Source organism: Wyeomyia smithii, chromosome 1, assembly GCF_029784165.1.
Source record: "Wyeomyia smithii strain HCP4-BCI-WySm-NY-G18 chromosome 1, ASM2978416v1, whole genome shotgun sequence".
Lineage (NCBI taxonomy): Eukaryota > Metazoa > Arthropoda > Insecta > Diptera > Culicidae > Wyeomyia > Wyeomyia smithii.
This window is the reverse complement of record NC_073694.1, coordinates 109,767,579-109,794,062: the sequence shown is the minus strand read 5'-3', so window position 1 is coordinate 109,794,062 and position 26,484 is coordinate 109,767,579. Positions and strand designations below refer to the sequence as shown.

At 35.8% G+C, this 26,484-nt stretch overlaps 1 protein-coding gene across 2 annotated transcripts in view; it reads left to right on the top strand.

Annotated features, from left to right (window-relative positions):
* LOC129734010 (myosin-10) overlaps nt 1-21,589 on the top strand; it is a 540,672-nt gene extending 519,083 nt beyond the window's left edge. The window contains exons 8-9 of one of the 2 annotated variants that reach the window (XM_055695702.1): nt 21,260-21,367; nt 21,434-21,589. In XM_055695702.1, the coding sequence (XP_055551677.1) occupies nt 21,260-21,367; nt 21,434-21,574 (249 nt within the window). In that variant the 3' untranslated portion in view covers nt 21,575-21,589. Of the gene's footprint in view, nt 1-21,259; nt 21,383-21,433 lie in introns of both variants that reach the window. The other variant, XM_055695701.1, reaches the window with a different exon arrangement.
* Nucleotides 21,590-26,484: the final 4,895 nt, after the last annotated feature.

The following is a 26,484-nucleotide window of genomic DNA, read 5'->3' as shown; positions in this document are numbered from 1 at the left end:
CTACCAACTCGCTATGGATGAGCGAGCACAGTTTCCTCTCGCGGCAAGGGCTGTCAATCAAGACGTTTATATGGACGACGTTTTAACCGGGGCTGATGATGAGGAAACAGCATTAAATTCAAGAATGCAGTTAGAGGAAATGCTGCAGAAAGGCGGTTTCCGATTGAGGAAATGGGCGTCAAATTGTCTCTCAGCCTTGCAAGGCATGTCAGAGGACAATCTAGCACTGATAAAAATTGAAGGATACCAATTAGATCCCGATCCAGCAGTGAGGACGTTAGGGCTCAACTGGCATTCATACACGGACGTTTTTAAATTTCGGTTCAAGATACCCGATCTAATTGAAGGCGAAACATTGACTAAACGAAAGGTCCTATCGATCATCGCTACACTTTTTGATCCGCTTGGCTTGATTGGAGCGGTGATTACTACTGCCAAGGTGTTTATGCAGTTGCTGTGGTGCTTGAAGGATGGAAAGGATAACCGATTGGAGTGGGATCAGCCCCTACCAATAAGGGTTGAAAATGATTGGAAGCATTTTCACGGCCAGCTATTGTTTTTGAACGAGCTGATAATAAATCGTTGCGTGATTCAACCTAGGGCAGTCTCTGTGGAGCTGCATTTATTTTCAGACGCGTCCGAGCATGCATATGGAGCGTGTGCGTATATGAGAAGCATAGATGCAGAAGGTAATGTTTCGGTCGCCCTACTCACTTCCAAGTCCATACCAAGGGTGGAATTGTGCGGAGCACGAATGGCTGCAGAATTGTCGAATCAAGTTGCTTAGGCTATGAAAATGAACGTGGAAATGACCTTTTGGACGAATTCCACCTGCGTCCTACGATGGATCGAGGCTGCGCCGTCAACATGGACAACTTTTGTGGCTAATCGGGTTGCAAAAATCCAAGCGCTTACCGAAAACTAGACATGGCGGAACGTTCCAGGATCAGACAATCCTGCCGATCTCATCTCTCGGGGAATTAACCCGAATCAAGTTCAAAACAACGTATTATTGTGGGAAGGCCCGGCATGGCTCAAGGCAGAAAGGGACCGTTGGCCAAAGCAGCCAGCCGAGCCAATTGCAGAGGATGTAAACAGAGAGGCTCATCGTACGGTAGGGCATAACACAAGTCAGCAGGTTGCATTTGGCTCGTGGTACGTGCGAAAGTTTTCAACGTTAACAGCACTATTGAGGTATACCGCATACTTCTGTAGACGTTTGATTCGGATCAAGGGTGAGGAGCAAGACAATCGGAGTGGCTTCTTAAGAGCATCAGAGCTGAAATTGGCAGAATAGGTGCTAATCCGTTGCGTGCAGAAAGAGGTTTTTGTAGACGAATGGAAGGCACTCTCAAGTGGTTCAGTCGTACAACGAAACTTGCCGTTACGCTGGTTTAGTCCAGTGATGTCAGAGGAAAGGTTGATTCAAGTTGGAGGACGGCTAGCCTCGATGCATTGGCTTACAAAGTTTTAGCATGTTTTAGCTTATTTTTTCGATAAATTTAAGAACGTATAAAGTAAAAAGGGGCAAGTAGAATCATGATGTTAATACTTTTTCTCGAAGTTTAGCTCGATTGCTCAAAACTGTCATTAGTTCCATCTGTACCAATCCACCTAATCTTAATTCTATACGTTGTTAAAGTTATCGAAAAAATATCCTGAAATGTGCTATAGCTTTATAAGGAAAAGTCCTGGAGATGTGTGGTCTTCAACAAAAACGTGAGTTTTGTATGCCCAAATGCTTCTTTAGAACAACGTTTTCTTGTAAAATGTAGCTAACAAAAGTTAAGTGCAAAAAATTAACTTTTAAGTAACTTTTATAGAAAATACTCTGTAACTCTGTACCCAATGAAGATAGCAATTTTGTTTGTTCAGCAAAGATTCATATTTTTGCACGTTCTACAACTTTGCCGAATTAACCATTCCTCTATCTCTTAACACAAAAAAGTTAGTATTTTGGATATTTGAAAACCTACTGTAACATATGCTCGCCTTACTCTAATATAGGTGGATTGGGACAAATGGAACCTAAAGGAGTTTATAGTACTTCAGCTTAACTTCAAATAAAAGTATTGACATCATGATTCCACTTGCCCCTTCTTAACGTATACGTTCTTGAAGTTATCGAAATAATAAGCTAAAATATGATATAACTTTGTAAGGAAAAGTCCTGGTGATATATGATCTTTACTTTCGTGTAAAATGCAACTATCAAAAGTTAAGTACAAAAAACTAACTTATAAGTAAGTTCCATGTATTATATTTTATAACTTTGTACCGAAAGAAGATAGGGTTTTCATTTGTTCAACAAAGTTTCATATTTTTGAATTTTCTACAACTTTTCTGCACAAACTATTCTTCTATCTCTTAACACAAAAATGTTAATTTTTTATATTTAGTATAGTAAACTTTTCATACTTTTTGACAATTTGCAATTATGCGGGTCATTCATACAAACAATTGTTCCAAAGACACTTTTAAGCTAGGATGAAGGTAAAAGGCGCTATGGAATTAAGTTCCACTTTTGCCTTATTGGACCACTGTGCGCTGCCCGACCATTTTTCAAAACTGGAGTGGATTATTTCGGGCCTATCTATGTTCGCCCAGGACCTCGCCGCCTAGCTGTTAAGGGATACGTCGCAGCAGAGTTGCCGATGTTCCAGTGTAAACTGGATTCCTCCAGTTTTTTTCAAGTGATCCAGTCAAACAGTTTATTCCCAAAATCTTCCAGTTTTTCCAGATATTTGCCAGTTTTATCCAGTTTTTTATTCGCTGAGCTCCGTTTGATTTTCGGAAATATTTTTAAAACGTAAATTTTGTAGATTGATAAATTATTTTAACAATTCTTAACAGCATTTTCAGTATTCTATCTTCTCGCACGAAGCACAGTCAAATTAAAGACTACATGACATGGTTGAGATGAAACCAAACAAATAGATTTTAAAAAAGTTCTATTTATTTTCTGTTGCGGAGCAGTTAAAAAATTGTTAGAAGAATTAGATACCAAAAGATAGCGAAGTCAGAAATAATTAAAAGTTCAACTTCACTGATGTAACGAAAGAAAATGCTGCTCAATTTTTTGATTTTGAGATAGATTGATTGCGTATTTTGAATTTTGCTGCTGTTAGAGGAAATTTTTCAGTACATAATTTTAACAAAATGTAAGCCCGAAACAAAACACTTCTGGTTAAAATGAGTAATTTTTTGCGAAGAGTTATCTCTTTAGTTGCTGTATAAAAAACTGTCATTGAACCATAACAGAAAAGCACTCTCACAATCACTTTTTTGCTTTTTTTTCATTTTTTTTGGAATCCAGTTTTTTCCAGTTTTTTCTTCCGCCTTTTTCCAGTTAAATCGAAAATTGTATTGGCAACTCTGCGTCGCAGTGTTTATTTGTATGTGTACAAAGGCAGTACATTTGGAGTTGGTGACTGACCTTTCTACGGATTTTTTTTTTTAGAGCATTGCGCAGGTTTATCGCGAGGAGAGGTAGTGTTCGGATATATTCTCTGATAATGGTACGAATTTTATTGGAGCCCGAAACCAGCTAAAACTATTGTTCGAGCTGTTACGCAATAAGGAACATCAAGAGCGCGTGACTAAGGAATGCGCGAACGAGGGAATTCACTGGCACTTCAACCGAGTGCCCCTCATTTCGGTGGTTTATGGGAAGCGGCAGTCAGATCTGCTAAATTTCATTTAGTGCGTGTTCTCGGAGAGCATGCTGCATCAATCGTAGACATGTGCACTCTTCTGGTTCAGGTTGAAGGTTATCTTAATTCGAGACCGCTGACACCCATGTCTGATGACCCTAACGATTTTGAACCGCTGACTCCAGGGCATTTCCTAATTGGAACGTCTCTACAGCAACTCCCAGACCCAGATTATGCTACTACACCCATGAACCGACTTAGGCATTGGAAGGTTATTCAAAAGAAGCTGCAGGAGTTTTGGAAGAGGTGGCACTTAGAGTACCTAGCCCAGCTGCAAGGAAGAACCAAGCGTTGGCGGCCGGCAGTTCCAATTACCGAAGGGCAGTTGGTCGTGATACGGGAGGAAAACCTACCACCGATTAAGTGGAAGCTTGGTAGAGTACAAAAGGTGCATCCTGGAGACGATGGAGTCGTCAGGGTTGTCACATTAAAAACTGCAGCTGGGATGTTAAAAAGACCCGTTGAAAATATCTGCATACTGCCGTCATCATCAGCAGTAGAGGACAACTCCCAATAGTGTTTGCTACGATGTGCCGTTCACCTGGTGCGCGAAAGGCTCTCTTTTCTCTTTTCGTTCCAGATATTCAGCAATTTCAGCGCGGGCGAGGATGTTTGCTACTTCGAATATCACAAACCTAGTAGAATATCACAACCGTAGTAAATATCACAAACCACAGCGAACCACCCCTGTCGGTATTCAATTACAAATCACTACTTGCGCCAGGATACAGCTAGGATGCTGAATACCTTAGTTTAAATCTTTAGAAAATATATAATTTAGTTACTTGAATAAAAGTTGTTTGCTAATGTAAAGACTGTGCTTAAATAAACTGTAGTTTTCGGATTGTGAAGTGGCATTCATTTTGGTAACGAAAAAACCCCAAAAGAAGCAACGGTGCAGCAGAAATAAAGTGAAATTGCCGCCAAGAGAAATTGTTCACGTTTAAGGTTTTCGGATACAGTCCACTCTAAGGAAACAGAACCAACCCCGGGAACCTTTGGCGTTGTTCCCAAACGAAATATGTTCAAACTCGGGGATATTTGGTTTTACATCAAAATATACAAAAAAATTATATATAGAAACCAAGGCGGGAAAAACTAATTTTTGTTGCACTGTGACAATCGAGAAATTCATCAAGCCAGTTCTCCAATATTTCAAGGAAGCGGTGGTCACTAGCATTGGGAGAATGATACAAAACACCAAAATTACCAACCTTCATACCACGAACTACTGTTATGCCCAAGAACCAATTGCCATCCCTCGCTTTGTTTCGGCAGAGCTGATTCTCTGACACAAATAGCAACATCGCCAGTTTGTCTTGAATGTTATGAACAAGCAGCCACATTATATCCCGGAATACTATATTATTCAAATGCTTCAATATCGACAATATGAGTCTCCGATAAAAACACTATAAGTGGATGTTTATCTTGAATCTGACGTAATGCAACGTAGTTTGTTGTCAACCACGTAATATTCAAGTACAAACCTAAATTAATCCACCTAGCGGTCAGACTCAGCCTTCCGCATTCAAACTTATTATTTGTAAAAATAAATTTACATGGATGCTTAAATCCAATAAAGGTATATTCACTCTTTGGGTTCTAAAATATTGATGTTGTAATTAAAGTATAAAATATGAAATTTGACGTAATGTTAGTGCTTAAGAAATAGCGAGTTAAAAGAAATGACTCTTAATTTCGAATAATTTAATCACGAGCGATGCCGGGAACGTTCAGATAGTACGATACCACATTTAAATCATGTTGAGGCCATATATATTGATCAAAGCAGATATAGTGTTAAATAGTCTTTGAATTTCTTTTCTTTCCAAAACTTTTGAACAGCATATAAAATTATTATGAAATTTGTTAATTTTTTTTTTATAGGGGGGGGGGGGGGGGTAATGTTTGTAATGATTTATTTATATACTAATATCTATTCAGAATAAATATTGTGTGTTCTGCCACAAATGGTGACATGTCAACACTATTATATATATTTGTACGCTTCTTTTATATTATTGAATGTTATTAGCTTTCGCAGTTAAGTTAATGTAATTGTAGGAAAATTATTAAACCTACTTGTCAAGAGAAAAAAAGGAATAAAACGAAACTTAAAATAAACTTAAAACTATCTTACTGACTATAAAGTGAGCTAATCGTTGCAATTGAGGATTGCAATGATTTTTGTCGGAATTTGATGATAATTTGGCTTGACATATTTTCTAATGTTTCTACATTAGTGAGCCTATGTAGCTCGTTCGTGCTAAACCAGGGAGGACGCTTCAAAATCATTTTCAAAAGTTTATTCTGAATCCTTTGAAGTGTCTTCTTCCTGGTTGTACAACAACTTGTCCAGATGGGTACTGCATATAACATTGCTGGCCTAAAAACTTGTTTGTAAATTAACAGTTTATTCTTGAGACAAAGTCTAGAATTCCTGTTGATAAGAGGATATAAACATTTGATATACTTATTGCACTTTGACTGGATATTTTCAATGTGCTCCTTGAATATAAGATTCTTATCATAAATTAGCCCTAAGTATTTAACTTGATCAGACCAATTTAAGACCACACCGTTCATCTTAATAACGTGCTTATGGGTGGGTTTGAGAAATGAAACTCTTGGCTTATGAGGAAAAATAATTAACTGTGTTTTAGAAGCATTAGGGGAAATCTTCCATTTCTGCAAGTATGAAGAAAATATATCTAAACTTTTTTGTAGCCGACTGCATATAACTCGAAGGCTTTTTCCTTTTGCGGAAATGCTTGTATCGTCACAAAACAGAGATTTCTCACAACCTGGTGGTAAATCAGGAAGATCAGAAGTAAAAATGTTATATAAGATTGGACCCAAAATACTCCCCTGAGGCACACCAGCTCTAACAGGGAAGCTATTAGATTTACCATTTAGATAGTTAACCTGAAGAGTGCGGTCAGTTAAATAACTTGGTATCATTTTTGTAAGGTAAAGCGGAAAACTGAAATTTGACATTTTAGCTATTAAACCTTTATGCCAAACACTGTCGAATGCCTTTTCTATGTCTAGAAGAGCAGCTCCAGTCGAAAAGCCTTCAGATTTATTAGTTCGAATCATATTTGTTACTCTAAGTAACTGATGAGTAGTGGAATGCCCATGGCGAAAACCAAACTGCTCATTTGCAAAAATTGAGTTCTCATTAATATGTGTTGAGAATTATTCTTTCAAAAAGTTTGCTAATAGAGGAAAGTAAACTAATTGGTCGATAACTTGATGCCTCAGCTGGATTCTTTTCGGGTTTTAAAATTGGAGTGACTTTGGCATTTTTCCATTTCTTAGGAAAATGTGCTAATGCAAAGCATCTGTTAAAAGTTTTTACCAAGAAATTTAAAGAGTTTTCGGGAAGTCTTTTGATGAGGATATAGAAAATCCCATCATATCCTGGTGCTTTCATGTTTTTGAATTTTTTGAGAATAGTTCGCACCTCATTCAAGTTCGTTTCCAATACCTCTTCAGAAAGAAATTCTTGGGTGGTGATCTGATCATACTTTTGGTTTACTTCATTTTCAGTAGGACTTACTACGTTCAAATTGGAGCTATGAACACTCTCAAACTGCTGAGCAAGTTTTTGAGATTTTTGTTCATTCGTTAGAAAAATGCAATCACCATCTTTAAGGACTGGAATGGGCTTCGAAGGTTTCATAAGAACCTTCGAAAGCTTCCAGTAAGGTTTTGAATAAGGTTTTAGTTGTTCAACTTCTCTCATGAAACTCTCATTTCGCAAGAGAGTGAATTTATGTTTAATTTCCTTTTGTAATTCTTGAAAAATGATTTTCAAAGTAGGATCACGAGATCTTTGGTATTGACGTCTCCGTATGTGCTTCAAACGTATAAGAAGTTGAAGTTCACTGTCAATAATTGGTGCATTAAATTTCACTCGAGCCTTAGGAACTGATAAATTCCGGGCATTGAGTATTAAGCTGCTAAAATTATCTAATGCTCTGTCAATGTCAGCACTATTTTGTAAAATAATATCATCATTCAAATTTTCTTCGATCGTAGAACGATATCCATCCCAATTAGTCTTGTGATAATTTAACACAGATCTAGTGGGATTTAAAATAGTTTCATGGGAAATAGAAAATGTTATGGGAAGATGATCAGAATCAAAGTCAGCATGAGTTAATAAATCACTGCATGAATGACTTTGATTTGTTAGTACCAGATCAATTGTAGATGGATTCCTAATAGAAGAATAACATGTAGGACCATTTGGAAATAAAACTGAATAAAATCCAGCCGAGCAATCATTAAACAATATTTCGCCATTGTTTTGAGCATTATTCCAAGATCGATGTTTCGCATTAAAATCACCGATGATTAAAAATTTAGATTTATTTCTTGTGAGTTTTTGCAAATCTCCCGTGAAATAATTTTTTCGCTCACCAGTGCATTGAAAAGGCAAATACACTGCGGCTATAAATAAAATGCCAATACTTGTTTCAATTTCAATTCCCAAACTCTCGATAACTTTGGTTTCAAGATGGGGTAAAACGCGATGTTTTATTCGACGGTGGATAACTATTGCAAATCCACCACCGGCAACATCAATTCTATCAAACCTATGAACCATGTAATTTGGGTTCTTTTTTAGTTTAATATTTGGCTTTAAAAGCGTTTCAGTCACAACTGCAATATGCACATCGTGGACTGTTAAAAAATTGAAAAATTCATCCTCTTTCGCTTTTAAAGAGCGAGCATTCCAATTTAGAGAATTTACAGCATTATTTAAAATCATTGCTGAATTTCAATTTCATAACAATATTAGTTGTAAATTTTATACCTTCTTGAACAGCCTCGTACATCGAGTTACAGTTCAACAAAACGGACATTAGTTGCATCATGGATTGCTGTAGGTAATCAATCTTTTTTGGAGTTGGACTACCTAAATCAATACTGGCTGACTTTTCAGCACCAAGCACGGATGGTTTGTTACTGTTTGAATTTGAAATATTACCTGTACGGACACTGGCATATGAACAGCCTGGTGTTGCCTGAACAGGATTTTTTGGCTGAAATTTGTTAGCTGAATTTAAAATATTACCTACAGACACACCTGCTAATGAAAGTGCTGGTGATGCCTGAACAGTATTGAATGTCTTTTGTATACCCACATTGACAACAGGTTGCTTAGAATTCCTACGTTGTCTGGAAGCAATAATTTTTGACCTTACAGGACAATTAAAGAAATTAGATTTGTGATTTCCCCCACAATTTACACATTTGAAACTATTAGTGGTCTCTTTCACGGGGCAGATATCTTTCGTGTGACCAGTGTCACCACAAATCATACATTTTGCTGCCATATGGCAGTTTCGAGTTCCATGACCATAGGCTTGACAATTCCGACATTGAGTAAGATTATGAATTTCTTCATGTCTCTTGAAATTTTCCCACTTTATTCGCACGTTAAATAAAACACGTGCTTTTCCAAACATTTCAAATTATTTACTTTGGTACGATCAAAATGTACTAAGTAATTTTCCTGGTGTATTCCAGTTTGATTATTTTGGCATTTGCCTTTCGTTTCATCAAAATTACTTGGTTGGGGGCAAAACCAAGTTATTCTGACAAACAATCTTTGATTTCCTCAATAGTTTGGTCATTTGAAAGACCTTTCAAAACAGCCTTAAACGGTCTCTCGTTTTTGGCATCAAAAGAATAAAATTTATACATCTTTTCAGTCAAATACTGTAAAAGATGTTTATGGCCATCAAGAGATTCGGCCAAAATACGAATTTCGCCTTTGCGGCAAATTTGAAAATTAACTTTCACATCCGACAGAAATGATGAAAGTTCTGATCGAAATGCTTTTAAATTTGCTACAAATACCACAATAGGTGGAACTTTAACCTTCTTCATAACGGCTTTATGCTCAGTATGAGAAGTTTGGATTTCTTGATCCCCAACGGAAGAAAGAATATCATACCTGTTAGTCGAAATTTCAGTGTCACTTGGAGGAGATGCCTCACGTTTCCTTGAAGCCGCATCAAAGCGAGCTTTTTTATTTTTTCCAGGCATAACTGGAAAACTTCACTACACTTTCCAAATTTACTCACTAAACACTCGTTAACGTTAAAAAACAAATTTATTACTTTGCGTTTCAACAGGTAGTCTTTTAAAAAGATTGCCTGTTGAAAGCGAAAAGCAAAATTTTAATATCTCTCGGTACTCTAAGACTTAACCTCGAGCTGTTGGTAAAATGCGACCGTACTGTAGGACAGTTCAAGTCGATCTGAGTTATGAAATTTGATATTTGTAAGTTTGAGAGATGACTCGTTTGTATGACACTTGTTATGTTCAAATAAGTCGTATAATACTTGAGATAATAGACTTTCGTTGTTTTACAAATTAAAACATAACGGTTGCTTAAGTTTGATTACAATAAAATGAAAAGGGAACGTGCAGGGCAGCCAAACTTTGAAACCACGTGTTCAATCATAATTAGGGTTACCATTTGATCGGGGTTAAAAATCAGGACAACTTTTTATAGTACACATTCAATGTTTTCTTTTTTTGAGGTATCAATAATTAAAACAAGTAATTTGAAATTGCACTTCAAAATACACCAAAACACTCATTTATTTATTTAAAGTATTTCTCGGACGATCCAATTTTGCAACTTTGATTCATTAGGCGTTAGTAGATACCTAAAAATGCAGCACTGTAAACTGTTCAAAACTATGTCCTGATGTTTTACACGGTTTTCTAATTTTTATATACCAGTTGAAAGAGTGCAATTTTCTGAGAAAAACTTGATTTAAAATAAATGTTTATCGTTGTTCTTTGATTTTTGAATGAAGAATAACAAACTGCTCGAAATACCAGAAATGACAGTTCTCTCATATACCGTACATGTGCGAAAGACATTCAAGACATTTCGAGCAATTTTTATTCTTAATTTTAAAATCGAAGGAAAACGATAAACATTTTTTTAAAATCACGTTTTGCTCAGAAAAAGCGGCTTTTTCAAATGATGTATAAAAACTGGTATTCAGTATTTTACGCGCCATAATGGCGGACACGTAATGCAAAGTTTGTAAAAAATCACCCACCCTTTTGACAACTCTACTCACTTCAATTTGAAGTCTTCACATATTTTATCATAAGAGAAATAAATCTGGCAACATTTGTGTTGCCAATTCCGCAGAAATCCCAAAACTGGCGTAAACAGAGAGGCATATTACAAAAACGCATTATAGCGACCGCCATTATGGTGCGTACAAAGCTAGATAGCTTTAGGACCCAAAAGTCAGATGTGTGACGATTGCAACGACTAGACAATTTCTCTTGACAAAATTCAACAAAAGAAAAAAATCGTTCGAATTGAGTCCGTTTCGTTTCAGAGTCAAAGTAAAAGTACTGAACAGTCTTCAGCATTTCTGAACATCCGGCATGATTTAGAAAAATCAGGACATATGCCAAAATATGAAAAATAAATCAGGACGCTCCAAACGGGTCTCAAAATCAGGACATGTCCTGCTTAATCAGGACGGATGGTATCCCTAATCATAATTCATCAGTTAACCCTTAACTAGCCCGTTCATCTGATATCAATGTTGTTCAAATCGGTTGGTTGTGTAGTTTCAAAGATAATGAAGTTTCATGATTTTCACTTTTAGATACATTACAGACGAAGTAACAGTCCGATTACAGTAAAATTCAATAGGGTGTTATGAGGCAGCTAGACTTATTGATTGACACTAATTTTGTGGGAATCGGATCAGCCATCTCTGAGAAAAGTGAGTGAGTTCAAGTAGTCTTCGGAATATGTTTCTTTTCATAGCTGGATTTCACATTTTTGAACATAACAGGGAAAGTAATAATTCGTTTACAAAAAAATCAATAGGGTCTAATGGGGCAACAAGACGTTCCATATGACACTTATTTTAAGAAAATCGGTCCAGCCATCTCTGAAAACATGAGTGAGATTAAATAGTCTCCAGAACACGTTTCTTTCCATAACTTCTGAACCACATGTTCAATCTTCATAAAATTCAAACGTTAAGGGTTTTTTAGGTAGCCCGTTCATTTGAAATTAATTATGTTCAAATCGGTTGTGTAGTTTCTGAGATATTGATGTTTCGTGATTTTTACATTTTGATACATAACTTCCAGAAATCAGATTACAATAAAATTCAATAGGGTCTTATAGAGCAACTAGACCTTTCATTTGCAATTAATTTCATTGAAATTGGTTCAGTAATCTCTGAGAAAATCGAGTGAGATTGGGAGAGCGTTACACACACACATACACATGCAAAAAATGCTCAGCTCGTTAAACTGACTCGAGTGGTATACGACATTCGGCCCTTTTGAGCACTTTTATACCTTTAGTTTTTGTAGTGATTGCTATACCTTTCTAGGAGAAAGGCAAAAAGTGAAATGATAGAAATGACTCTTTGGTTCAACTTCAATCCCGAGCAATTGAAATAGTACAATATCAAATTTAAATGATGTTGAGGCCACATATTTTGATCGTAGCTATAGTTTTAAACAGTCTGCGGGTTACGTTTCTTTCCATAACTTTCAAACCACATGTTTAAACATTATAAAATTCATTGTTTAAGGGTTTTAAAGCCCATTAATTTGAATTCAACTATGTTCATAGCTTCGAACGATTTTCACATTTTGACGCAGCGCCAAAACTAAAAGTTTGATTACAGTGAAATTCAATAGCAACCTAAGCGGCAAATAGACCCTCCATTTGACTCCAAGATAGAAAGAATCGGTCGGCCATCTCTGAGAAAGTGAGTGCGAAAAAAGGTGCACATACACACGTATACACCCACACACAAACATATACACCTATACATGCATACATGCAGAAAATGCTCGATTCGTCGAACTGAGTCGAGTAGTATATGACATTCGGCCATTTGGATCACTTTTCTACCTTTTAATTAGCCAGTGATCGTTAGGAGAAAGTCAATATATTTACTTTCATTATGTGATTTCAAATTTTGATGAACAACGAAAAAAGGTATAATCCGATTACAATGAAATTTAATAGCAACCTATGGGGCAACTAGACCTTTCATTTGACACTAATTTTTTGAAAACCGGTCCAGCCATCTCTGAGAAAAGTGAGTGAGTTTAAACAACCTCAGGATAACTTTTCTTTACATAACTTTTGAACCATATGTTCAATCATTACGAAATTTAAAAGTTAAGGGTTTTGAAGACAGCCCGATCATTTGAAACCAGTTTTATTGAAGTCGGTTATGTGGTTTTTGAGATATTGATGTTTCGTGATTTTTACATTTTGATACATAACCTCTAAACCAAAAATCCGATTACAATGAAATTCAATGGCAACCCATGGCGCAACTAGACCTTTAATTTTCAATTAATTTCATGAAAATCGGTCCAGCCATCTCTGAGAAAAGTGAGTGAGAAAAAAAAGTTGCACATACACACACACATACACACATACATACAGAAAATGCTCAGTTCGTCGAACTGAGTCGAGTGGTATATGACATTCAGCCATTGGGACCACTTTTATACCTTTGGTTTTTCCAGTGATTGCTATACCTTTCTAGGAGAAAGGCAAAAATACTAATCAAAATATATTGCTCTCACAACACTAGGCAATGTTAACGTGTCCTTAAACGAAACTTTTGCATGAATTACGTACCTTTCAAAGTTAACCCTTGCATGCCCGGTGCAATTTTTCATATTTTCGAAAAACTCTTCTAACTCAGTCGAAACTCAATTAAATTTGATCAAACAAGTTTCCAAATAACAAAAAACCTAAATTAATCCACCTAGCGGTGAGACCCAGCCTTTCTCATTCGAACTTATGATTTGTTAAAATAGATTTACACCAACACCTAAAAAATGCACCTTAATAATTTCTGCTGGATTTGTTATTCATTCTAAACAACAAAATTTAAGTTTAAATTTAAAAAACTATACCGAACATTTAAAATAAAACATTCACACACATATGAACATTAGGGTGCCAGCCAAAATGGTCATCTCGAATTTCAAAAACAAAAACCCTATACAAAATGTTCACCTGCTCGAAAAAACACCCTGTGCAAAATTTCAGCTCAATCGGACTTAAAATGGCGTGGCGCAAAGCGATTGAAGTTTGCCTTTTTTGAAAACCGAAAAATCACCCACGTGAAATTTCGGGTTTCGAAATTTTTTTTTGGTGCCAAATGACTTAAAAATGCATGAAACGTCGAGAATTGGTGTCATTTGAAAAATTTTTTTTTGCAATTTCACGAAATTTCATAATGACTCCTAATTTCGAACTTTGAATAAAGCAGCTAGTTTTAAACAGCCTTTGGGTTTTGTTTCTATGTAAGTTTAAGAAACAACCATTTTGTTTGACACCTGTTTTTTTTTTAATAAGTCGTGTAATCTTTGAGAGAATAGACTTCGAATATTTTTACAATTTAACACATAATGGTTAAAATAAAAGTTCGATTACATTGGTCAACACAAGTGTGACCGAAGGTCAAACTAAGAAAAAATGAAAAATTATAGCTTTTCCTGTGATTTTTTTCTTTCTAAAGCAACTATTGTGAGCTTTAGAGCAGCATATTTTTCGATTTTGTCAACCAGTGTTATAATTAAATGAAATAAGAACCAATAGAGCAACTTAAACTTCAATTTAAAACTAAGATTGTTGAAATCAGTCATGCCATCTTCAGGTTTTGAAGACAGGCCGTTCATTTGATACCTGTTTTGTACAAATCGGTTGGGTAGTTTCTGAGATAATGAAGTTTCATAACTTTTACATTCTGATACATAACAGACTAAGTTACAGTCCGATTATAATAGAATTCAATAGAGTCTTATCAGCCAACAAGACCTTTCTATTGCAACTTATTTCGTGAAAAACGGTCCATCCATCTCTGAGAAAAGTGGGTGAGTTCAAGCAGTCTTAGAAACATAATTCTTTTCATAGCTTGATTTCACATTATTGTACATAACGGACAAAGTTAAAGTCCAATAACAATAAAATTCAATAGGCAACTAGACCTTTCATTTGCAATTAGTTTCATTAAAATCGGTCCAGCCGTCTCTGAGAAAATTGAGTCAGATTGGGAGACCGTTACATACATACACACACACACACACACATACACATACACACACACATACAGAAAATGCTCAGCTCGTCGAACTAAGTCGATTGATATACGAGATTCGACCCTTTGGAGCACTTTTATACCTTTGGTTTTTTCAGTGATTGCTATACCTTTCTAGGACAAAGGCAAAAAAGTATTGAATTTACTTAAAGTAATCTTAGTTGAGGGAATTTTCAGCAATGATCATTCCATACCATTAAAGATACACTGATGAATTCGTAGGAAACCACAAATTTCTTAATTTCAGAGCTAGTTTTTGAGCTTTTGCAACAAACCGAATTTAAATCGGTCTAACGACGATCAAATAAGAGTAAATTTAGCAATAAACAGGTCGTAAACCAAAATAAACAAACTTTAACTTGAAATATCGTTATTTTCGTTTTCAAATTAGCTGTAAATGATATTTTTGCCTTTCTCCTAGAAAGGTATAGCAATCACTTGCAAAACCGAAGATATAAAAGTGCTCCAAAGGGCCGAATGGCATATATCACTCGACTCAGCTGAGCATTTTCTGTATGTGTGTATGTGTGTGTATGTGTGTGTATGTGCAGATTAGAGCTTATGTATCAAAATGTAAAAATCATGAAACATCATTATCTCTAAAACCACACAACCGATTTGAACAATATTGGTTTCAAATGAACGGGCTACCTCAAAAACCGTTAATTTTCTAATTTTATAAAGTATGAACTTGTGGTTCAAAAGTTATGAAAAGAAACGTGTTCTGAAGACTGTTTAATCTCACTCATGTTTCTCAGAGATGGCTGCACCGATTTTCATAAAACCAATGTCAAATGGTAGGCCTAGTTGCCCCATAACACCCTATTGGTTTGTTTTGCAATCGGACTATTACTTTGCCTGTTATGTTTAAAAATGTGAAATCCAGCTTTGAAAATGAACATATTCCGAAGACAACTTGGACTCACTCACTTTTCTCAGAGATGGCTGACCCGATTTCCACAAAATTAGTGTCAATCAATAAGTCTAGCTGCCTCATAGCACCCTATTGAATTTTACTGTAATCGAACTGTAACTTCGTCTGTAATGTACCGAAATGTGAAAATCGCGAAACTTCATTATCTTAGAAATTACACAACCGATTTGATCAATATTATTATCAGATGAGCGGGCTAGTTAAGGGTTAACTGATGAATTATTCTTCAACACGTGGTTTCAAAGTTTGGCTGTCCTATACGTTCTCTTTTCATCTGATTATAATCGAACTTAAGCAACCGTTATGTATTAAATTGTTAATAAAACAACGAAAGTCTATTATCTCAAAGATTACATGGCTTATTTAAACATAACTAGTGTCATACGAACGAGTCATCTCTCAAATTTACAAATAACAAACTTCATAACAACTTGATATGTGGCTCAAAAGTTATGGGAAGAAAAAAAATTCAAAGACTTTTTAAAACTATACCTGCTTTGATCGATATATGTGGCCTCAACATAATTTGAATGTAATGTCGTAATATTTGAACGTTCCAAATTCATTGATTCCTTGCGATGTGTTTAAAATCTGCAAATGCACGACGAATCAGCCATAAGATATGATCAAAGTTAAATAACAAATCATTTAAAAGGATTGGTTTTATCGAAATGACAACATTCTCGACTTTTGGCTTCTGTACATCGCCTTAATTCTGAATACATTCATATTGGGTGGTATTCGGTCATTTTTAGCAGATTCTCTGGCATCAATCTGACACCGGAGATACCCATATTGGGAGGTATTTAGTTATTTTGGTTGTTTTCCAGAAACTAAAAGTGGTCGTCTTTAAATTCAAAATGGTGTCCAGGGTCAATATTTGGTTTCTATGCATCATCTCGATTACGGAAATATCCATATTGAGTATTATTCGGTCATTTTCGACTGTTTCCTAGAAGTTGCTATTTAGCAATTTAAAATGGTGCCTGAGGTCAATTGTTAGCTCCTTGCATCATTCTGGTTCCAGAGATACTCATATTGGATAGTATTTGTTTATCTTATGCTGTTTTTCACAAACCGGTAGTCGCCATCTTGGATTTTAAAATGGTATTTAAGATAATTTTTGGCTTCTGAGCGTCATTCTGGTTGAAGAAAAACTCATATTGGGTGTTAATAAATCATTTTCGGCTGTTTCGCAGGAACCGGAAGTCGCCAACCTAGAATCCAAAATAGGGTCTGTGGTCGATTTCAGCTGCTGTGTATCATTCTAGATCCGGAGATACTCATGTTAGACGGAAATAGGCCATTTTTAGCTGTTTTCCAGAAACCAGAAGCTGCCATTTTACAATACATAATGGTGTGTGAAGTCAATATTTAGCCTCTTGCAACATTCTGGCTCCGGAGATACTCATATTGGAAGGTATTTGTCACTGTGAGCTGTTTTTCAGAAACCCAAAGTCGTCATTTTGTACTTTAAAACTGCCTGTGAAATCAATTTCTGTCATCTGAGCGTAATTCTGGTTCCGAAAACATTCATATTGAATGGTATTTGGTCATTTCCGGCTGTTTGCCAGACACCGAAAATCACCATCAGAAAATTCAAGATTGTGTCTGTGATAAATTTTAAGCTTCTGTCCATCTTTCTGGTTCCGGAGATACTCGTATTTAATGGGAATCGTCCATTTCCGTTTCCAGAAACCGGAAGTTGCCTTCTTACAATTCAAAATGTTGTCTGAAGTCGATTTGTTGCTCCAGTGCATCATTACGGTTCCGGAAATACCCATATTGGGTGATATTTGGTCGTTTGCCGCTGTTTTTCCGAAACCGGAAGTCGCCATTTTGGATTTCACGATGGCATTTGAAGACAATTTCGATCGATTTTAGCTCCTGTGTATCATTTTAGATCCGGATATTATTATATTGGGTGGAAATCGGCCATTTTAGGTTGTTTTCCAGAAACCGGAAGTTGCCATCTTACATTCCAAAATGTTGCCTGAGGTCGATTATGGAAAAAAATAGTTACTTCTAAAAACATCCACCTGTCAAATATGGTTTCATTTAGTTGGTTAGCTCTAAGTGTCGAACCATTATGGACATATTTGTTACCCCTTAAAACATTCACATGCTAAATTCGGTTTCATTTGCTTGGTTTGTTCTTGAGTTGTGCAGAAATTTTTGTTACATTTGTATGGGATCCCTCCCTTCCAGAAAAGGGAGGGGTCTCAAACTATCATAGGAACATATATCGGCACCAAAAACCCCTACATACAAATTTTCACGGCGATCGGTTCGGTAGTTTTCGAGCCTATATGGATCAGACAGACAGACAGACAGGCAGACAGACCGGACTCCATTTTTATATGTACAGATTACAACATCAATATTTTAGAACCTAAAAATTGAATATGCATTTATTGGATTGAAGCGTTCATGTAAACCTATTTAAACAAATAAAAGTTTGAATGAGAAATAGATTAATTTAGGTTTTGAAGTAGAATACTTCTCTCAGGAAGTTCGGCTACATTGGGATGTAAAATGAAAATTTAAAACCGAAAAAAGTGAAAAATATGTCCAATTTCAAATGCTAATAAATCGGTTGAAATTCGAGGGATTTCCTTCGTTCTTGCAGCAATAGATTGAAAAATCTTCTAAGATTCTTCCCAAAAGAAGATACTTGTAATTTTATTATTCTCACTATTGTACTATTGAAAATAGTCAAGCCTTGTCAAAACGAAAAATTCGACCTCTGATTGGTCGTTATATGATTGCTTCCCAAGCACGGTCGACAGAATCATATACCTTGCAATTTAAAACATGCTATTTGGCCTACATAAGAGCCTATTTCAGTCGAAGCCGCTCATAATAGTTCTAGGCAGCAACAACAGCAGTCGTCCTCCATTAGCAGCAGTACTAGCAGTGCAGTGGATACCAGCGATGGCGGAAAGCGGCCACAGCTGTGGCGTAGCAATGGATAGCGCACTATTTGCAGCGGATTGCAGCAACGATAGCAGCTGGGCCAGCTGATGCAGGGACAGTGGATACCAATGGCAGCGTATAGCGGCCACAACTGTGGCATGGCTATGAATAGCGCACTAGTTGCAGCGGATCTCAGCATCGATAGCGGCTGGTGCAGTGAGCTCCTTCAGTGAAATGCAGTCTCTGTGCGATAGTGAGCACTAGTAAATGCATTCAATGAAAAGTTGACTCATTTTGACAACAAGTGAACCGTCTAGTTTTGAGTGTTAAATCAGCATTTCACTGTTTATTTTATCACAAGGAATACTTTATTCGCACTGTCAGTGATAACGCAAAGATGTGATCGGCATCTTATCCGATACTAAATTGAACAACAAATTGTCCTTTTCGGGATGAAATAAAAACCTGATGATTAAAGCGTTAACGTTTTCCCTTGACTTAATTTGCATTTTTAAATTTGTAAAAGTTATGAATTTTACTTTATTTCCGTGTCTCAGAACGTACTGAATTATCTTTTCCTTCAGTCATGAGCACGATATCCGAAAAAATTTCATCTCAAAATTTAAAAATTGTCAAGCCCCAAGCAACTTACTATATTATTGAAAATGATCAATTCTTGTTGAAGCGTAAAATTCAATTGATCTGATTGGTCAACGTTTATTTACTAGAAAAATGACTGACACGCAAGCAGCCGGGTTATCTTTCTTGTAAAAGTATTCTACTTCAACCTTGCGGTCGTGGCTTTGCACACAACCCTCCTGTTATTTAGTACAGAAATCATCATTTATCTTTAGCATATCGAAAAAAATGGACATTGCCAGAAGAATGTATGGATTTCAATGGTGATCAATTTCACCCCAATTTACCTCATAGTACCTTATAGAATTATCTAAGTTATTTCATGAAGTAGACGATAGAAATTTCATCAATAGCCATAGAGGTTTACTGGAGCACATACCAGTACTTGTTTTAAAATCATATTATTTCGGGAAAAATGTACATGAAGCTAGTTAATTGGAAAATGTTATAAAAATTGATCAATTTCGCTCCGTTCCATGGTATTTGTTTAATACTTTTACCGCGACCTTTAACGACTTGCGCAAAAGTCACGCCGTCATCGAACACATTATCACTATTTTCGTAATCAATTTTACGCTTCTTGCCGATTTGGTCCTATTCAGAAAAAAAACCGTCCCATTCCGCGCGCGTGCATCATTAATCGCAGCTTTATTGTGATGCGTTTTAAATCCCAAAACCGAATTGTTCAAATTTTTCAAATTTCTCACAAAATAATTTTTCAAATTTGAAGCAAAGATTATCGTTATCTGTTACTATCTTTGCCGTTGCCTTGGTGAGTCCAGTACACTGGTGAAACAAACGTGCACAGTTGAAGCCCACACATTTAAACGGCTAATCCGATAGGACGATTGCCGTTCCACAGCCAGAACAAATCATTGCACACAACACACGTCAACATGGGACGCTATACCAATAGACATGCAGAGAACAAGAGACAGAGTCAAAAAAAATGAGCGCCACCACCGCTGCTATGAAAGCGGGGGGGCCAACGTGAACTTACTGTATACAGCAACTGTTCTTGTAAATACTTAGCCTTTTGTAGATTCACTACCGACACACGTTAGAATATATATCTACCGTGAATCACTTCACTAAATTAACAATTATATAACACCACAAAATAACATAAACTGCTCTGTTCGCCATCAAAAGAATTTACAATTGATCCAAACATTGTATTGTAGAAATTGCCATAGGTACAACGTAAAAGTCAAGCTAAGCTTGAAAAACCAGAAGAGCTACTCTTTTGGAACCTATGAAAATAAAACAACTCTGGCTATGGAACTATATCAATTTCAACATTACAATTTTCAGACAAATCGTAAAGATAGAGTGTCTCTACAAGTGCTTCATATATGACTTGTTCTAAATCAGCCTTCTCGACAAAATATAGCCTAATGAGCATTCGAAGAGCAACAGAGCGAAACCAAGCCTGTCTACAAGTGATAAAGAGGCAACCTAAATGGTTAATGGAAACCAGAGCTTCGGCATTTAATTTCTGGGGAATAGTTTTAGAGAATTTGTTATACAATCTTTAAACAATAATTATATTCAATAGGTATTTCAGAAAACCATCATTATGAGTCAATACGCAGGACACCAATTCCTAGTGTTTCTTTCCTATGTCGCTTTTAGCTTTAGAAGTTTATGTTTCAAATCTGAATACACGCGCTTCGGCATTTAATTTCTGGGGAATAGTTTTAGAGAATTTGTTATACAATCTTTAGCAATGATTATATTCAATAGGTATTTCACAAAAACATCATTATGAGTCAATACACAGGACACCAATACCTAGTGTTTCTTCCTATGCCGCTTTTAGCTTTAGAAGTTTATGTTTCAAATCCGAAGTTCATTCCAAAAAGTATTTATTTTACAAGCAATTGATAGGATTTTACTTTTAGGATTTTCAGCGACAAATTTCCATGCTACAAAAGGTTAATGTGTCACCGAACAGTACGTCTACGAACATTATCAGCTATTTTTCTGATATTCCAAGGCAATCTGCTAATGTACTTCATGATACGGTAGATATTTTACGTTAGAGAAATCAACAGTAATCCACTTTTTTTTTCAAGGATGCGTCTACAACTAAACTGATACAGCAAATTATTCAATTACAATATTCGAATTGTCGTCTAGCAGAAAAAAATAATTTTCTTGAAAATTATTCGTCGCCCTTGGTTGCAGAGCTTCGAAACAATTCAAATAATTTTTAATGACAGGCAAAATAAACTCTCCTGTTGGCCTGAGTAAGTGAAACTGTGCCTGTTTGAAGAGTTTGTTTATCAATAATAAACTAAATATATACTGTGTCGAAGAATTTTGTGAAAGGATTACAAATTTGTCTAAACAGCAGGACGTGACTATGAAAGCGTCAGTTCATGACAGTTACTAATTTAAGCAAATCACAAGGCCCTGCATAATATCCTAAGTTTTGGATAAAGTAACATTCGCTAGTGAATGCGGTTTGTGCGAAATGTAAATGGTATCTGAAATGTTCGTCAGTCGAATTTGACAAGTTTGTAGGTTCGAATTTTGACAGAATCCATTTGTCCAGTCTTCGTTCTTTCTTCATGATGTGATATATTTTACAGCACCCGAAAGAATTTAATCAAAACTGTTTGATATTGCGCCTGTCGTAGTTATTTGATGAATACCAACAACTTTACCTAATGCAAAAAAAACATATTTTATTTCCTCAAAAAGCCAAGAGTTTAATTTTCCAAATACACCAAGGCGAACAATGTGGCTTATATTGGACTAATCCAGTCGAATACTAAGGGGCGGACTAAGACGAAGACGAAGCAGACGGTCGCCTGCTGGTCAACCATCGAAAGGCGCCAAATGAGAGTGCGTCTTGAACTGTGCTACAGATCAGACGTGTTTTCGGTTGCTTGTGGACTGGTCTTTAACTGCCTATAGCTTCAAAGTTTGTGTTTTGTCATTGACGGATTTCATCCCAAATCGTCTCAATGATTAGCAGCACCCTCTCCGAATCGATTGAAACTTTTTGAGTGTGAAGACATCACCTAATTAAGCATCTCTGCATACTTACTTTTTCCAAAATTAGTCTACACTGTCTTCTGAAAAGGGCGAAACTTTTTTTTACCGATTTTTTGTATATCGATATAATTCAAAAACGGGAAATTCTATAAAAAAGCGTTCTATAGGTAACTTTTAGGAAAGTGTCTGAATTTTCATAAAAAATATGGAAAAAAATATATATCAAGCCCTACACTGGAAAAAATGCAATTTAAACACAAAACATCGATTTAAAAAAATGGTCATCTCCGAATTGGCTAAAAATTTTTTTGGTGAAAGACAACATTGTTGGCTAACTAAACTAACTAAAACTAAGGTATATAATTTTTTCAGTATAAAACAATCTAGAATGAAATACTTGTTATGTTTTGATTATTTTAGTTTTAAACTGTTTAAAACAAGTAAAACTCAATGCCTAATTTCAATTGTAAACTCCCTGGCTTGTCTGGGTATAAATTAAAAACTTTGATGATCGTGGTAAACTCCTGAGGCTTGTCTGGGTATAAATTAAACACTTTGATGATCGATTATAGACTGACTCTTCATTGATCGTCTTAGCTTATTTATACGGCATGCAACATGCATGCAACACTTTATTTAATGAAGACTCCTGGAGTAACTTACTGACTACACTGCGCGATGCGGCGTTTAGTTGTTTGCTCGCGTAAGCTTGAAAATTCTAACTACGGCACCTTATTCGGGTTGTGTGAATAGGCGTGTCTTTTGATAATTATACTACACCTTTCCCCTTTAAAAAAAATTGTTATGTTACTCCAAGAATCTTTCACATTTTGTCTTAAATCTTAATTTTGCGATTTTTGAGCATTTTTGTTTGTTTCTTGCTTGTCATGTTTTGAACTGTGCAATTTGTGTTTTCAACTTCCGTTATTCTAAATGGTCCTAAATAATGGGGTTCTATTTTTTTCTATTTTCGTTAGTTATGTAAACTAAATCTCCTATTGTAACTTTTATCGGGTTTAAATTTTGGTTTAATTCGCCGGTTCGTTTAATTTTTTGTTCTATCAAATGCTGTCTCGCTACTTCATTAGATTTCTGTAATTTGAACTTTAGTTCTGAATAGTATTGATTGAGATTGTACAAAGGTTCTATCTTACTATTTAACATGTCTTGCGGTAGTTTTGCTTTTCGTCCGAACACTAATTCGTTTGGAGTGAAGTCGGTATCTGTGTGAGTAGTGGTATTGTAAGTAAATTCATAAAATTTTATCCATTCGTCCCAGTCATTGTGATGCACGTTGGAAAAGGTTCGTAGGTACTCATTTAAACATCTATGATTTCTCTCCACTGCTCCTATGGACTGTGGGTGGTAAGCTGTTGAAAATGATTGTTTGAATTTTAGTATTTTTTCTACTTGCCTTAGTACTTCATTGTTTAATTCTGTACCTTGGTCAGATCGTAATTCTAGCACCTTACCATAAGTTAAAAAAAAGTTCTGTACTAATGCTTGTGCAATAGTATCAGCTTCCTTATTTTCTATTGGAATGATTACAATATATTTTGTTAAATTGCATTGCAACGTGATACGATAGCTATTGTTTTACGTTGTTTTTGGTAACGGGCCTACCGTGTCAATCGATACAACGTCGAATGGTTTGATAGGTGTTGTTGTTACTATCGATGCCTCTTTTGTTCGTTTTGTTACCTTATTCATTTTACAAAGATTGCAGGCCTTGACAAACTTTGTAATTAAATTTCTCATGCCTTTCCAGTAGTAAAGGGTTCTGATATTTATGTATAGGCGGTGCTGTCCAATATGACCACCTGTTGCAGTCATATGGAAATCATGCAAAAATTTTTCAATTTCTCCTGAATTCGCCAATTCTCTCAGAGGATGATATAGTATTAGTTGAAATTCTTTTATTGTAGCATTAGCTATCTCCTTAAATTTTTGTATCGATACGTGAGCAAATATTTCATCATTTGTTGACAATGCAATTTGCTTATGGTTGATTATATTATTCATCTCTAAAAGAGCAGACGCTATAGTCTGACTTTCATTTTCGTGAATCAAATCGGTTTCTGCTATAATTTGCGCTATCCTCATATTAGGATTCATTATTTTTATTATAATCATTTTACTCTGCTTTTCAATTGTCATTTTTGGACAATTTCTTACTTGTGAGGGGTTATCTGTTTCATATACGAGAAGGTGATCAGTCTTCTGCTCTATTGATACAGACTGTTTTTCATTTTTTGTTTCTTGCACTTTTTTACTCATGGATCTAGTGTGGACCATCAGTATTGTTTTGTTTTACAGGTCTTCAGATGTCATAATTCTTGATAATGCATCTGCACTTACATTATCTTTCCCTTTTATATGATGGATTTCAAAATCGTAGTCTTCCAGATCTAATCGCATCTGGGTTAACTTTTTAGTAGGTTCCTTCATACCAAAAAGATATACCAGAGGGCGATGGTCTGTTTTAACTATAAATTTCTTCCCATACAAATATGGTTTGAAATGATCTATTGCCCAATGTATGGCGATCATTTCCTGCATAATTGTAGGTTTCTTGGACTCTGCTTTATGGAATGTTTTGCTTGCTAATGCAATCGGTAATTCTTCTCCGTTATGGTCTTCCGACAACACTACACCGCATGCAATGTTTGATGCATCGGTTGTCAGTATAAAAGGTTTTTGTAAAGTCCGGGTATTTTAGAATTCTTGGTGATAGTAAATTGTTTCGAAGTTCTGCGAAAGCATGTTCACAACACTTTGTCCAGAGGAATGTTGCATTCTTTTTTAATAAATCATTCAAAGGTTTGGCTAATTTAGCGAAGTTTGGAATGAACTTCCTATAATAATTACAAAAAGCTACAAATCTTCGGACTTCATCCGGATTTGTTGGTACTGGATAATTTTTTATTACTTGAAATTTTGAATCATCGGGTAGTATACCTTGATCCGTGTGAACTAAATAAGTGATTTTGGTCTTGAAAAAATGGCATTTTTCTGGATTAAGTTTTGAGTTGTAATGTCTCAACCTTTCGAAAACTCTTTTTAGATTATTTAGATGATGATTTATAGAGCATCCAATTACTACTATGTCATCAATATAAAAAAATGCACACTCGGGTGTCAATCCCGCCATGGCAATTGTCATCATACGTTGGAAACTATTTGTACTGATGTTTAGTCCAAACGGTAACCGTGTAAAAGCATAATGCCCAGAACTCGTTGAAAACGCTGTGAATTTTCTGGATTGTTGTTCTAAGGGAATTTGATGGAACCCTGCCATTAGATCCAGTGTACTAAATAATTTTGCTCTACACAATTGGTCTAATATTGTATCAATGCGAGGAAGTGGAAATCTATCTAAGTTCTTCATTTAATTGTCGATAGTCCACTACCAATCGCTATTTTTTATCTGTTGTATTCGATTTTTTTTGGCACTAATAGGATTGGTGAGTTATAAGCCGATACAGAGTGCTCAATAACAGGGTGGCCACTCAAAATAGATTTTCGAGTTCCCGGTTTTTTCCCGGTTTTCCCGATGAAAGTATTTAAAATTTCCCGGTGTTTTAATTTAAAAAAAAAACTATCAGATAAACATCAATTTTCACATGTTTATTCATATCCTTGCAAAAATAGTGACATGAAACAATGAAAAATATTTCTCCTTCTTCGCTTTTAGCTGTTTGCGACTTTAGCAAGTATCTTCATAGAGGCCTCTTGCACAATTTTCACCCTTTTTATCTTCAAGTCGTTGACAATCTTCGCCTTCTCGTGCTTTCTTGATTTCTTCTACTTTTACTCTCTGTCAACCTGCTCTTGAGCTTACAATGCTTCTGAATAAGGGTGTCAAATTGTCATAATTATTTTTTTTATGACAAATGTCTTAGGAATGCACGAAACGTCGAGGTCTGTTATTTCGAACAATTTTTTTTTTCGAAAACTTCGACCCTGGGACTTTCGAGCTGGGCCCCCCAATGGCATGTATGAGAGATTTCTCAGACCCGTAAAATGAATTCAACCGACACTTTGAATAAACAATTAAAAAAAAAATTTTAATCAATCAGACTTTTTCTGGTAATTTGCATGACAAACCATGGAAAATCCGAAA